The 15,455-nt window shown below is 41.6% G+C and overlaps 1 protein-coding gene across 1 annotated transcript in view; it reads left to right on the forward strand.

The window, feature by feature from the left end:
• st14a (ST14 transmembrane serine protease matriptase a) overlaps positions 1-15,455 on the forward strand; it is a 42,079-nt gene that overhangs the window by 18,934 nt on the left and 7,690 nt on the right. Inside the window, exons 12-17 of the mRNA XM_051656284.1 lie at positions 7,038-7,171; positions 7,868-7,972; positions 8,059-8,166; positions 9,423-9,536; positions 10,121-10,237; positions 10,347-10,530. Coding sequence (XP_051512244.1) covers positions 7,038-7,171; positions 7,868-7,972; positions 8,059-8,166; positions 9,423-9,536; positions 10,121-10,237; positions 10,347-10,530 — 762 coding nt within the window. The remainder of the gene's footprint in view (positions 1-7,037; positions 7,172-7,867; positions 7,973-8,058; positions 8,167-9,422; positions 9,537-10,120; positions 10,238-10,346; positions 10,531-15,455) is intronic.

Raw genomic sequence — 15,455 nt, forward strand, 5'->3', positions numbered from 1 at the left:
TCTGAGGCCATCAGCTGACATACGGCGCTTCAGCTCTGCATATGCACTTTTAATATTCTCTTCCAACTCCATGAGTTCTCGTGCTTTGGATTTTTTGATGAATGAGGCATACTGTTTGATCCGACCCCTAAGAACTGCCTTAAGTGCCTCCCAAGCCACGCCCACGGAGGATACTGAGGACCAGTTGGTCTCCATATAAACATTAATTTCAGTCTTTAACATTTGTTGGAAATCAGGATTTTGCAAAAGGGATACATTAAGGCTGCAACTATTTGATTTCTTTTTCTCTGTATATGGCAACACCTCTAAACTCACCAGGGTGTGATCTGAGACTAAGATATTTCCAATTGAGCAATCAACAACAGATGAAATGAGGATTTAAAAAAAAAAATCTATTCTAGAATAAATCTTATGGACTGATGAAAAAAATGTATAGTCCCTACCAGATGGGTTCAAAAGTCTCCAAATATCCGTAAGACCAAGATTTTTACACATCCTGTGAAGCGTCAATTTTGCTCTAGGGCGTTAACACACTTTTGCTTCACTGTGATCAAGGACTGAATCCATCAAAAGATTAAAGTCTCCTCCCAATATTATATCATGAGGGGTGCCAGCAGTTTGCAGCATGCTTTCAAGATCTATAAAAAAGCCCTGATCATCAGCGTTAGATGCGTAAATATTAGCCAAATTCAACCTTTGCCCTTGAATTTCAGCTAAAACAATAATGACTCTCCATAATTTATCTTTAGTCTGTTTGAGACATTTGGAATGTTTATTAATCAATATAATGACTCCCTTGCTCTTACTTGAGCCAGCACTAAAAAAAAAATGTCCACCCCATATCTTCCCAAATTTTTCAGCTTCCTGCGGGGAGAGATGTGTTTCTTGAAGAAACACAATATCATATTTCTTATGTTTAAAAAAAGTAATAACCTTCCTTCTTTTTATGGGGTGCCCCAACCCATTTACATTCCATGTAGAGAGAGATAGTACACTCATATTAACATTTGACATTTTGATATAGTAGAAAATAAAAAATTGAGTGTCAAAAACAAAATTATACAGAATACATTCCCCATTAGTGAAACAATCAAACCCCGAACTTTCCCCTGAACAAAACAAACAGAGAAAAGAAAAACGTGCGCATAAACCCCGCACACGAAAGCGCCAACCGGCGACAGTCCCTCTAAACTCAAAAGGTCCATGAACGCCCACGAGCCCCTACGACAATTTTGCCATCGGATTGCTCAATTTTGCCTCTCAAATTTGTGAGGCAAAATTACATAACAGAAAATACTTTGTAAAATAAACCCCAGCCAATAAGAAGAATGAACACAAAGAACTTGTAGATTCATTCACAGAACTGTCTCAAAGGTGTGATCTTCCACAAAAATTCCAGCTGATATAAAACCATTCAGATTCCTCGGACAGATAAACGAATGTTCAGTGAGCCAGCTGTTATGAGTTCAGCGGATGATGTAATCATTGCAATGTCCCGTAAAAATTCTCAACAAAACAAACTCCAGCCAGCAGGAGGAATAAGCACGAAGAACGAACAGATTAATCCACAGCTGTTCCAAAGGAGTGTTATTCAATAGAACAAGCTCTAGCCGCTAGGTGGAACCAATACAAAAAGATGGTCGACCGGATGGTCGAGTCAGTTCACTCGGAGGCCGCATAAGTATATACCATAACTTACACAATCCGTTAACTTTATAAAAGACATCCTTGGTGTGAGCATGTAGATATTATGCGGTCATCCATAGTGTCCGCTCTCAAACTGGCCGGGAACTTCAATGCAAAAGTAAACTTTCGTCAATGCAAAAGTTTCTTTAAGGAAAAGTGTTATTCAAAAAATCAACTCCAGCCGCTCAGCGGAGCCAACGCAAAAAGAAAAAAGTAACCAAAATGACACCCAGCTTCCTCAAAAGCCAGAGTAAGTACAGTGAGTCGACCCGCTCACATGAGAAACACCCAATGGTTTACTCACCCATTGATTCAATAATAGACATTACCTGATTGGGACATGTAAATACTTTGCGACCGTCCTTCGTTTCTATTCTTAGTTTGGCCGGAAACATCAGAGCAAAAGTTATCTTTCGCTGATGTAAGAGTTTCTTACATTCCTTGAACCGATCGCGTTTCTCTCTTGTCGAACTCGCAAAATTCCAGGAACAAGAAAATATTATGGTTCTTCCAAGAATGCTTCCCTTTGCTCCTCGCTTGGCACAACACAAGATCTTAATCGGATGATCTCAGAAATCTGGCCAGAATCGATCAGGCCTATCTCCCTCAGCAAATCTGTGAGCTGGGACTCTGTGAGCTCGCTCGATTTCCAGCTTGTGGCCTGTTATGTCGAGCAGACTCGGGAAAAGCTTGTCTAGGAATTTCACCATATCTCTGCCCTCCTCATGCTCAGGAATTCCAACAATGCGAACGTTATTTCTGCGGCTTCTATTCTCAAGATCTTTAAGCTTTTCAAGGAGATGTTCCAGAGAACTTTGGTAGCGGGCGGATTAGTGGTTAATTCCCTCTCCGAAGATTCCAGACAATCGATTCGTCTCTCAACATCAGTCACTCTTGTAACTAACTCAGAGAATTTTATTTCCATCGCCATAATCGATCGACGTATTACAGCGAGATCCTTCAAGTCAGCAAGAACCTTCGTTAACATCACCGACATGTTGGACAACTGACGCTGGATCACCTCTCCCACCGCGCCATCCAAATCGAGTCCCCGTTCTGTAGGCCTGTTGGGGCTTTCATCCTGAACACGTAAGTGTCTTTTAATGTCTCCAGAGCCCGAGGATTTTGACTTCTTTGCCATGTTTTGCCTCAAAGAGCAAATGTGTAACTGGGTGTCAAATTTCACCAGATTATAACATGAACATATTTAAAAATTTAGCAAAGTGCGCAGAGCTCGTCGCTCACACGTCTGCTTCTTGCATGGTGTCACATGACCTCCAAAGGTGCGCTTAGTACGTTTTTGCTTATTAAAATTTTTTACATATATGAATAGCATTTTTTAGAAATTTGTTGAAAATGACGTACATTCACATAAGATGAAGACTTAAGTCATATCAATAACCCAATAAAATCTGTTTAATTTTACATGGAGCGGGTCGTGCAGTTGTGTCATGCAATTGACCGAATTATTACCACTAAAAATGACAATATTAAAACACATTTACTTTATTTAGCACTTTCAGCCAGTGCTCAAACATACAAGTACAAGCAAACCAAACAATAAAACAACAAACACAAAATTCTTACTACAAACAACAACAGAGCCCAAGTCAACAGTACAGTGCATCCGGAAAGTATTCACAGCGCTTCACTTTTTCCACATTTTGTTATGTTACAGCCTTATTCCAAAATGGATTCAATTCATTATTTTCCTCAAAATTCTACAAACAATACCCCATAATGACAACGTGAAAGAAGTTTGTTTGAAATCTTTGCAAATTTATTAAAAATCAAAAAACGGAAAAAAATCACATGTACATAAGTATTCACGGCCTTTGCTCAGTACTTTGTTGAAGCACCTTTGGCACCAATTACAGCCTCAAGTCTGTTTGAGTATGATGCTACAAGCTTGGCACACCTATTTTTGGGCAGTTTCTCCCATTCTTCTTTGCAGGACCTCTCAAGCTCCATCAGGTTGGATGGGGAGCGTCGGTGCACAGCCATTTTCAGATCTCTCCAGAGATGTTCAATCAGGTTCAAGTCTGGGCTCTGGCTGGGCCACTCAAGGACATTCACAGAGTTGTCCCGTAGCCACTCCTTTGTTATCTTGGCTGTGTGCTTAGGGTCGTTGTCCTTTTGGAAGATGAACCTTCGCCCCAGTCTGAGGTCCAGAGCACTCTGGAGCAGGTTTTCATCAAGGATGTCTCTGTACATTGCTGCATTCATCTTTCCCTCGATCCTGACTTGTCTCCCAGTTCCTGCTGCTGAAAAACATCCCCACAGCATGATGCTGCCACCACCATGCTTCACTGTAGGGATGGTATTGGCCAGGTGATGAGCGGTGCCTGGTTTCCTCCAGACATGACGCTTGCCATTCAGGCCAGAGAGTTCAATCTTTGTTTCTCATGGTCTGAGAGTCCTTCAGGTGCCTTTTGGCAAACTCCAGGCAGGCTGTCATGTGCCTTTTACTGAGGAGTGGCTTCCGTCTGGCCACTCTACCATACAGGCCTGATTGGTGGAGTGCTGCAGAGATGGTTGTTCTTCTGGAAGGTTCTCCTCTCTCCACAGAGAAATGCTGGAGCTCTGTCAGAGTGACCATTGGGTTCTTGGTCACCTCCCTGACTAAGGCCCTTCTCCCCCGATCGCTTAGTTTGGCCAGGCGGCCAGCTCTAGGAAGAGTCCTGGTGCTTCCAAACTTCTTCCATTTACAGATAATGGAGGCCACTGTGCTCATTGGGACCTTCAATGCTGCAGAAATGTTTCTGTACCCTTCCCCAGATCTGTGCCTCGAAACAATCATGTCTCGGAGGTCTATAGACAATTCCTTGGACTTCATGGCTTGGTTTGTGCTATGACATGCACTGTTAACTGTGGGACCTTATATAGACAGGTGTGTGCCTTTCCAAATCATGTCCAATCAACTGAATTTACCACAGGTGGACTCCAATCAAGTTGTAGAAACATCTCAAGGATGATCAGTGGAAACAGGATGCACCTGAGCTCAATTTTGAGTGTCATGGCAAAGGCTGTGAATACTTATGTACATGTGGTTTTTTTTTTTTTTTCGTTTTTTTTTTTTTAATAAATTTGCAAAGATTTCAAACAAACTTCTTTCACGTTGTCATTATGGGGTATTGTTTGTAGAATTTTGAGGAAAATAATGAATTGAATCCATTTTGGAATAAGGCTGTAACATAACAAAATGTGGAAAAAGTGAAGCGCTGTGAAGTGCCAGCACACGGCAGTGTTCAGCCAGCAGAGGGCTTGCGAGTCGCAGGTGCCCGGTCACAGTCCAGTGCGCAACAGTGCGTGGAAATTTGTTTGGATAAAGTCCAAGAATGTCCATAATATGGATGTGTGTAGTATGACACGGAGAAAAACACAGACTAAAAGTAATGAAACAGAAGATAAACAAACATCTTCGGTGTGAAGCAGCAGCATTTAGTAAACAAACTTTCAGTATCTAAGACGATGGGTGTCAGTATAGAGTCCAAAACCACAAGTATTACTGGGACCGACAGGATGATTAAGAGCCAGCTAAAAGCTTACAGAGTGCACTTTTATAGGTATAGTTCACTCAAAGGTAAGAATTCTGTAATCATTTACTCCCCCTTATGACGTTCCAAACTTGTATGCCTTTCTTTCGTGGAACACGGTAGGAGATGTAGGGCAGAGATGTAAGGCAGAATGTTAGAGACTGACTGCCTTACACCCTGTCTACACCAGATGTGTGCATTGCGTCTAAAAGCAGTAGAACTGATTATAATCAATGATGCTTTCTACACTGGAAGTGTCTATTGTGGCTCACCGCACCAACAGTAAACTGGTGTCCCGTTCCATTTTGCGCTGCACAGGCTACTACTGCCAACAACACAAATAAATGGTTTACAACGTTTATGTCGAAGCATCCAGTGTAGGCTGCCTAAAGCTATTGCATTGAGTCACCAGTGTAGACAGGTGACAATCACCAATCACTTTCATTACATTTTTTTTTTTCCATACAATAAATGTGAATGAAACATTCTAAAGTCAAATTTGTTTTTCTATCTACAGCAACTGTAACATGCTGTCGATTTCCCCAGAAAATTTCATCTTTACTGTCCCCCAGTTTATAGAAGAAAAAGTCATGCTTACTATAATGCACTTACATTGGAAGTCTAGAGGGCAAGGCATTTCATCAGAATGTATAAAAAAAATTAGGGCTATCAATTTAACGTGTTAATTTAGTGCAATTAATAAAACTTTTAATTATATGAAAAATAGCATGTGAAAAACATTAATGCAATTAATCATGCCCCCGACCAGTAGGGAAATTTAGTAATAAGTAATGTTCCTTCTGTCGTAGCAATTCAAGCTTGATGTACAACCTTGATGCAGTAGGGGGCAGTCAGCGCTCCAGCTGTACACGCCTCGTCAAACTAACAAGCAGGCAGCACAGCCTTCCCTTTGCGCTCAAAGACAGCTGGACCAAGATGGGATCTCGAGATGCTTTTTTCAAACTACATTTAACTTGACACATCGTCCTAAAAACACAGTGCTGAAAACTATTGAGACGTGATGCAACCAAAGTGAAATGCTCAAAGTGTCTGTCTGACGCACAAGTACAGAGACCAACAATAAACAATGTTTTGACTTTTATAGACAATTTTTGTGTCAAATTTCTTTAACTTTTTTGTTGCCATTTTTGATGTAGTTGAATTGTCTGAATTATAATATTTATTATATATTGTATTTATAATTATTTTCATTAGGGGGGTCTTTCGCAATAAATACTGATATGAGATTAATTGCGATTTAATTTCATGTTATTAATTTGATTAAAATCGATATTTGATTTAATTGATTGACAGCCCTAATTAAAATACAAAATATAGCCACAATACATAAACATTATCCATGTTAACATAAAACTGATAAAATCGTTTACTACAGTGCAAAGTTATATCCAATCTTTTAACTCCTGTCATGACTGTGTAAAGCCCGTAAACCTTGTAACTTTTGCTTGATATGCTCAAGGATCCCAGAAAGGAATGTTATGCAACGATCCACTTAGTACTGTTTATATGGAGCAAAACTCCACACAGGAGTTACGTTGGTAATGCATAACCAAAAGTTCATGTGCCATGAAAAGTAGTCCCACCACTAAAAGGATAACTTTAGGTGTAAACTCCGACTAGTCGCAGACACTACGACAGATTTCAAACTGTTTTTAAATCTTGTCATCCAGTCATCAGGTGTGTGCCTTTTAGGCACCAACCCATAACTGTAGCAGCTAGACTGCACTTGAAAGTGCTTGAAACCATTTATATTGAGATTTCATTTAAGAATGTATGTTTGTTTCTTTGCAACAGATTTTGTGGGCAGAAGACAGCTATTCCCATGGTTACCAGCAACAGTAACAAGATGACTGTTGTGTTCTACTCTGATGCTTCACGTGTAGATCGAGGTTTTAGTGCCACTTACGAGGCCTTTGAGCCCACTGACCGTAAGTTAAGACATAAACATGGTTGACTAGCACAGTGTCTGAAAAACAAAGCCATTTATTTCATACGTAGTTGCATATTGCATTTTATCACCACGTGTTATGCAAATCAGTCAAAGGGCTCTAGACAATAGAAATGACTTAACCAAATTACTTGTTTTTGTTGCAAAAATACAGAATGGCTTGATTTAAGTGACCGTTCACTTATTTAGTCATCTGTGAGTATAAAGGTGTACAGTAATTAACTAACAACTCCCCACCAAATGAAATCTGACTAAACCGCATAATACACAAATAAACGTAAATAAAAATAACGCAAATAGATTTTAAATTTTTGTCACAATTTTGGTCACAGTCTGGAGCCCTGAGTACAGTGGCATAGACAAAGGTGGTCTGGGGTGGTTCTGGGCCCACCCAAATTAGACCCAGGCCCACCCAGAATATTAGAAATTATTATTTGTTTTCAAATGTATATTTACAAAATAGTTAAAAGAATTCATAAATTCTGATTTCTGAAAGTGTGAAAGACCTGTTTGAATGAGCTGCTTCTCTGTTGTTAAGGAGAATCTGGTAAAAAATAAAGATTTTTTTTTTTCATTTTTATTGAGACCCACCCAAAAGTAATTTCCTGGTTACCCCCTTGCCTGAGTAGTGTCAGTGTGAACTTGAGAAAGTGAATTCCTTTTCTGAATCTCTCAGCCTGCCCGGAACAGTTCCAGTGTGACAACAAACGCTGTGTTAGCCCAACTATGCGCTGTGACGGTTGGAACGATTGCGGAGACAGCAGCGATGAGAAAAACTGCAGTAAGTACGCACAAATTTGCTCTGTAAAAACAAATTTGTTCTCAGTCATGCGCTGTGATAGAACGTGGATGGGGTTCTGATTTCAGGATGCGACTCCAATATGATCCAATGTGGAAATGGCTTCTGTAAGCCTCTGTTCTGGCAGTGTGACGGCATAAGTGACTGTAACGATTCTGCAGATGAACTTAATTGTGGTAAGACCCATTTGCCTCGATATCTCTCTGGCTGTGTCTGAAACCTGAAAAGTGCTGCCTTGGCAGGGAGTATACAGAGGTAGGAAGGCTTCAGGCCACGGCCGAATTCAATGTTTGCGTTACATCTAGGGCCCTATTTTAAGAGCGCAATGCCTTAAGCGCAGCGCTATGCAATACGTCATATGCGATACGTCATATGCACAAAGTCAGTGGGCATGGCCATGAAGTTTTGATACTTTTATTTTGTTAAATGTTTCTCTGCTTAAAGTTTTGTTTAATTACTGTACAGTGACCTTGAGCTTTTTAAAGGCGCTTTACAAATAAACATTATTATTATTATTATTATTATTATTATTATTATTATTATTATTTTTATTTTTCTCCCCTTTTCTCCCCAATTTGGTATGCCCAATTCCCAAAGCGCTCCAAGTCCTCTTGGTGGTGTAGTGACTCGCCTCAATCCGGGTGGCGGAGGACGAATCTCAGTTGCCTCCGCATCTAAGACTGTCAGTTCACGCATCTTATCACGTGGCTTGTTGAGCATGTTACCGTGGAGACGTAGCGCGTGTGGAGGCCCATGCTATTCTCCATGGCATCCACGCACAACTCCCCACGTGCCCCACCGAGAGCGAACCACACATTAAAGCGACCACAAGGAGGTTACCCCATGTGACTCTACCCTCCCTAGCAAACGGGCCAATTTGGTTGCTTAGGAGACCTGGCTGGAGTCACTCAGCACACCCTGGATTCGAACTCGTGACTCCAGGGGTGGTTGTCAGCGTCAATACTCGCTGAGCTACCTAGGCCCCCTATTATTATTATTATTATTATTATTATTATTATTAATAATAATAATAATAATAATAATAATAATAATAATAATAAATAGTAGTAGTAGTAGTAGTAATAATAAAATAATAGATCTACTGATATACAGATCTTGGCTAGTTTTAATGGTCATGCAAATAGAGCCCCTATTCTACTAAGATACCTTCATCTGGTCAGTTTTTTTAAGGCAGCACAGATGTTATCCCAAAATTTAGGGGTCCCTTGATTTGTAAATGTCGAAAAACCACGAAAAATATTCTAGATCATTAAATGTGCCTTGAAAGTCAGCCTGAATCCAGTTTTATTCGGAGGTGCCTGTCTGTTGAGCCATTGGGCCTTTGGTTTAGGACACAGCTTCTATCTCTCTTTACATTCCACCACACAGACACACATCTTCACCTGCTTTAATATGGCCTCCTTTCTGGCAGGATGTAAGACTGGCGAATTTAAGTGTAAAAACGATCAGTGTGTGTCAGAGAAGCTGAAGTGTGATGGACATCAGGACTGTAAGGACGGCTCAGATGAGGAGGGCTGTTCAAGAGGTGACCTCACACACACATTTCAGAAATGGCCGATGCACTATGGCCATGCACATCCTGCCAAGTTTCGGGAGTGACAACTGCATTTAAATGCTGCAGTGAATCCCCTAAATTATCATTCACTGTATGTACGAAAGACAGAAGTCACTCACGAAATTGCGTTGGTTGACACCCTTATGTTGCTCTAAACCTGTATTACTTCCTTCCATAGAATACAAAAGTAAATGTTAAGCAGAATGTTAGTCTCAGTCACCATTCACTTTCATTGTATGGAAAAAATTATGTCAGTCCCTAAAATCTCCTTTTGTGTTCCATGAAGCAACAAAGTCAGACGGGTTTGAAACGAATGAAGCACCAATTAAAACTTCAATGATTCTATCAAACTTAATTTTATGCTAAAGAAATGACTAATATATACAGTAAATAAATGTTAAATTATATTTATTTGACTAATATTTAATTAACTACAATATCAAATCAATATAAACCTTTAACATTGAAAATATCAGAGACTTATATTTGCATTCGTTTCCTTCTCTGATCTCATTCTCATTGCTTGGCCTACCTTCTAACCCACTCTTGATCAGAAATGACCTGCACAGTCTCAACGTTTGAGTGCGGTAATGGCAAATGTATTACCAAAATGAACCCTGTGTGTGATGGGCAAGATGACTGCGGCGATGGATCTGACGAGGCCAACTGCAGTGCGTATCATCCACCAATGCCATATCACAATATTCTTCATCACACCCTGCATGGTGTAACACAGCATTCTGCCTGTCCATATTCATTCTCTGTCTCTTTCTACACTAGACTGTGGCAAAATAGTTTACAAGAAGTCTCGCATTGTGGGTGGGCAGGACGCAGCGGAAGGAGAGTTCCCATGGCAGGTCAGCCTCCACATTAAAAACACAGCACATGTCTGTGGCGGATCAATCATCAACGATCGATGGCTTGTGACTGCTGCCCACTGCGTACAAGACGACGTCAAAATCAGGTGCAGTTTTTCTCTGTAAAGCTGAAGTGACCCTTATCTATGGGTTTAAGATGGGCAATAATGCCAATTCATTTGGAAAATTAAGTAAAATAATCAATAGATTTCCTCTAATCTAGAACTTTTATTTTAGAATCTAGATCAGTGTTTCTCACACTACCGTACCATCAGTAAGGGTGCTTTTACATTGTGAAAAACATTGCTTGGTCTGAACCCGTATTCGTTTCCTCTCCCCTGCCCCTACTGGTCTCTGTTCACATCATATTATTTGGGTCCGAACTGTGGTCCGATTGCATCATCAACGTGAATATGGTTTACAACTGTAACTAGGTAGCAACTCAAGAAGACGTTAGCTTCACTGTGTTAGGTGAAGTTTTAAAGTTTGTCTCTTAGGACTTACCATGAAAACTTTATGCACAGGACAACACTTGTGTTTGTCTGGCGTGGATGCATTGAATGTGCAAAGATGTAAAGTGTGTTAACGTTTGTCTGTCGTGAGCCTGCGTTGCAAGAGATGTGAAGAATGTGGGCAGGAGGCGATTTATTTAGAGACAAGCACGTGTGAAAAATGTATTATACAACCCCAATTCCAAAAAAGTTGGGACAGTATGAAAAATGCTAATAAAAAAAAATAATTGTGATTTGTAAATTATAATCACCATTTGCTATGTTGAAAGCACTACAACTACACATTATATGATATTTTACCCTGTAAATTTCATTTTTTTTAATTTTATTTTTTTATGTACAGTATGGTGTGCTTAATAATGCTTTATTGAATCAGATTTATTGCCAAGTATGCTTACAAGAAATTTGTCTTGGTGACAGGAGCTTCCAGTGTACAACAATACAAAAACAGCAGCAAGACGTAGATAATAATACAAAATAAAAAAGTTATAAACATACGTACATACACACAAATACATATATACACACATACACATACATAGTGCAATTGAATACAAATCTGTTATCTGTTATGTACAGTGCAAATACAAATCTGTTATGTACAGTGCAAATGTTTTTCCCAGAGGAATGAAATGGCAGAAGAGGTTGGATGTGTTGGATAAATATAAAAAAGACTAAACTGTGTATTGCACATAGTTATTGCTCAATGGGGCAGTTTAACTGTTCATGAGATTGATAGCCTGAGGGAAGAAACTGTTCCTGTGCCTGACGGTTCTGGTGCTCAGGGCTCTGAAGCGTCGGCCAGAAGGCAACAGTTCAAAAAGGTAGTGGGCAGGGTGAGTGGGGTCCAGAGTGATTTTTTTCAGCCTTTTTCCTCACTCTAGAAGTGTATAGTTCTTGAAGGGGGTGCAGGGGGCAACCAGTAATCCTCTCAGCAGTCTGAATTGTCCTTTGTAGTCTTCTGATGTCTGATTTCTTAGCTGAACCAAACCAGACAGTTACTGAAGTGCAGAGGACAGACTCAGTGACCGCTTAGTAGAACTGTATCAGCAGTGCCTGTGGCAGGTTGAACTTCCTCAGCTGGCGAAGGAAGTACAACCTCTGCTGGGCCTTTTTCACAATGGAGTCAAAGTGGGTCTCCCACTTCAGGTCCTGTGAGATGGTAGTGCCCAGGAACCTGAATGACTCCACTGCTGCCACAGTGCTGTTTAGAATGGTGAGGAGGGTCAGTGTTGGGGTGTTCCTCCTAAAGTCCACAATCATCTCCACCGTTTTGAGAGTTTTCAGCTCAAAGTTGTTTTGACTGCACCAGACAGCCAACTGTTCAACCTCCCTTCTGTATGCAGACTCATCGTCATCTTGTATGAGGCCGATGACAGTGGTGTCGTCTGCAAACTTCAGGAGCTTGACAGAGGGGTCCTTGACGATGCAGTCATTGGTGTAGAGGGAGAAGAGTAGTGGGGAGAGCACACATCCCTGGGGGGCACCAGTGCTGATTGTACAGAGTTTCCCGTCTCACAAGCTGCTGCCTGTCCGTCAGAAAGCTGGTAATCCACTGACAGATAGACATGGGAACAGAGAGTTGGTGTAATTTTATTCTGGAGTATAGCTGGGATGATGGTGTTGAAAGCTGAACTGAAGTCCACAAAAAGGATCCTTGCATATGTCCCTGGGCTGTCCAGATGTTGCAGGATATGATGCAATCCCATGTTGACTGCATCATCCACAGACCTGTTTGCTCTAAGCAAATTGAAGGGGATCTAGAAAGGGTCCAGTGATGTTTTTAAGGTGGGCCAACACCAGTCTCTCAAATTATTTCATGACCACAGACGTCAGGGCGACAGGTCTGTAGTCATTAAGTCCTGTGATTTTTGGTTTCTTTGGGACAGGAATAATGATTGAGCGTTTGAAGCAGCATGGGACTTCACACTGCTCCACTGATCTGTTGAAGATCTGTGTGAAGATGGGGGCCAGCTGGTTAGCACAGGGTCGAAGACACGCTGGTGAGCCGCCATCTGGGCCTGAAGCTTTCCTCGCCTTTTGTTTCCGAAAGACGCAGCTCACATCATCTTCACAGATCTTAAGTGCAGGTTGAGTAGCAGGAGGGGGAGGAGGGGGGTTGCAGGAGGTGTTGGTGTTTGTGTGAAGTGAAGGTCAGAGTGGGTGTGGGGTGTGAGATTGGGCCTTTCAAATCTGCAGTAGAACACATTCAGCCAGTTGTTGGTCCACCACAGGGTTGGGGGTAGGAGTCCTGTAATTTGTGAGTTGTTTCATGCCACTCCACTCTGATGCAGGGTCGTTAGCTGAAAACTTGTTTTTCAGCTTCTCGGAGTATCTTTTAGCCACTCTGATTCCCTTATTCAGTGTGTTCCTGGCCTGATTGTACAAGACTTTATCCCCACCCATGTAAGCATACTCTTTGGCATGACGAAGCTGCCTGAGCTCTGCTGTAAACCACAGTTTGTCATTGTTGAACTTTAAATAAGTCCTAGTAGGAATACACATATCCTCACAGAAACTGATATATGATGTAACAGTATCTGTGAGCTCGTCCAGGTCTGTGGCTGCAGCCTCAAAAACGCTCCAATCTGTGCAATCGAAGCAGGCTTGTAGTTCCCGCTCTGCTTCATTGGTCCATCTCTTTACAGTCCTTACTACTGGCTTGGTTGATTTTAATTTCTGCCTGTAGATTGGAAGAAGATGAACCAGACAATGATCAGAGAGTCCCAAAGCTGCTCTAGGGACAGAGCGATATGCATCCTTTATTGTTGTGTAGCAATGATCCAGTATGTTCCTGTCTCTGGTGGGGCATGTAATGTGCTGTTTGTATTTGGGCAGTTCACGTGTGAGATTTGCTTTGTTAAAATCCCCAAGAATAATAATGACTGAGTCCGGGTATTGTTGTTATGTGTCTGTGATTTGATCAGCCAGCTGTTGCAGCACTGCATTCAAAGACGCATTTGGCACGATATACACACTCACCAGAATAAACAAGGAAAACTCCCGCTGCGAGTAGAAAGGCTTACAGTTGATAAAGTGTGCTTCCAAATTAGGACAGCACATCCTCTTTAACATTGTTACATCTGTACACCAACTTTCATTGATGTAAAAACATTTTCCACCGCCTCTCGTTTTCCCCGTTAACTCCGATGCGATCTGCTCTGAACAGCTGGAAGCCGGACAGATGTAACGCACTGTCTGGAATGGCTTCACTCAGCCAGGTTTCTGTGAAGCACAAGGCAGCAGAGGTTGAAAAGTCCTTGTTTGTGCAGGTGAGGAGATGTAGTTCGTCTGTTTTGTTAGGAAGAGAGCGGAGATTCGCAAGATGAATGCTCTGCAGCATTGTTCAAAAGCCCCGCCGACAGAGTTTGACCAGCGCAGCGGCACGTCTTCCTCGCCTGCGTCTCCTGAATAGCAAAGCCGTGCCTCCAACTAAAATGTCTAGCAAAACGTCTGAATATTCAAAAACCGGGAAAAGACTGTCTGGTCTAAGCTGTCGAATGTTCAGCAGTTCGTTTCTGGTAAAACTGACTGGAAAAAGATTACTAAACACAGGACAAACAAACAAAAACAACAAAACTATAGGAGCGCTCCACACCAAGGCAGCCATCCGTGGCGCATCATGATGTAATGTGCCACACGTTCTCAATTGGAGACAGGTCAAGACTGCAGGCAGGCCAATCTAGCACCCACAATCTCTGCTCACACAGCCATGCACTTGTAATCTGGGCAGTATGTGCTTTGAAGTTGTCCTGCTGGAAAATGCAGGGACTTCCCTGGAAAAGATGGTGCTGGATGGCAGTATATGTAGCTCCAAAATTTTTACATATCTGTCTGCATTCATGGTGTTCTCACAGATGTGCGATTTACCCAAGCCATGGGCACTGACACACCCCTGGCCCACACAGACACTGGCTTTTGGACCTGACGCTAATAACAGCTTGGATGGATAACCTTTTCCTCTTTGGCACGGATAACACGACAGGTTTGTTTTTCAAAAACTTTTTGAAATGTGGACTCTTCAGACCAAAAAACACAGTTCCACTGTTCTACTTTCCATCTAAGATGAGACCGAGCCCAGAGAAGTCGGCAGCGCTTCTGGACAGTGTTGATGTAGGGCTACTGCTTTGCATAGAAAAGTCTTAACTTGCATCTGTGGATGCAGTGGTGAGTGGTGTTGACTAACAAAGGTTTACTAAAGTAATCCCAAGCCCACGTTCATGAGATCCATTACAGGTGAATGCTGTTTTTAAGACAGTGACATCTGAGTGATCAGAGATTTCTGATCCATTCAGAAATGGTTTTCGTCTTGCCATTTACACACAGAGATTTGACCAGATTCCTTGAATCTTTTAACTATATTGTGCACTGTAGAGGGTGAAATGCCCCAAATCCTTCCAATTTGTCTTTGGGGAACATTGTTCTCAAAGTACTGGATTATTTGCTGAAACATCTGTTGGCAAATTGACAAGTCTCGAATGATCCTTGCTCTTGAAGGACTAGGCTGTTTTTGGAGGCTC

Source organism: Myxocyprinus asiaticus, chromosome 26 (genome assembly GCF_019703515.2).
Source record: "Myxocyprinus asiaticus isolate MX2 ecotype Aquarium Trade chromosome 26, UBuf_Myxa_2, whole genome shotgun sequence".
Classification (NCBI taxonomy): Eukaryota; Metazoa; Chordata; class Actinopteri; order Cypriniformes; family Catostomidae; genus Myxocyprinus; species Myxocyprinus asiaticus.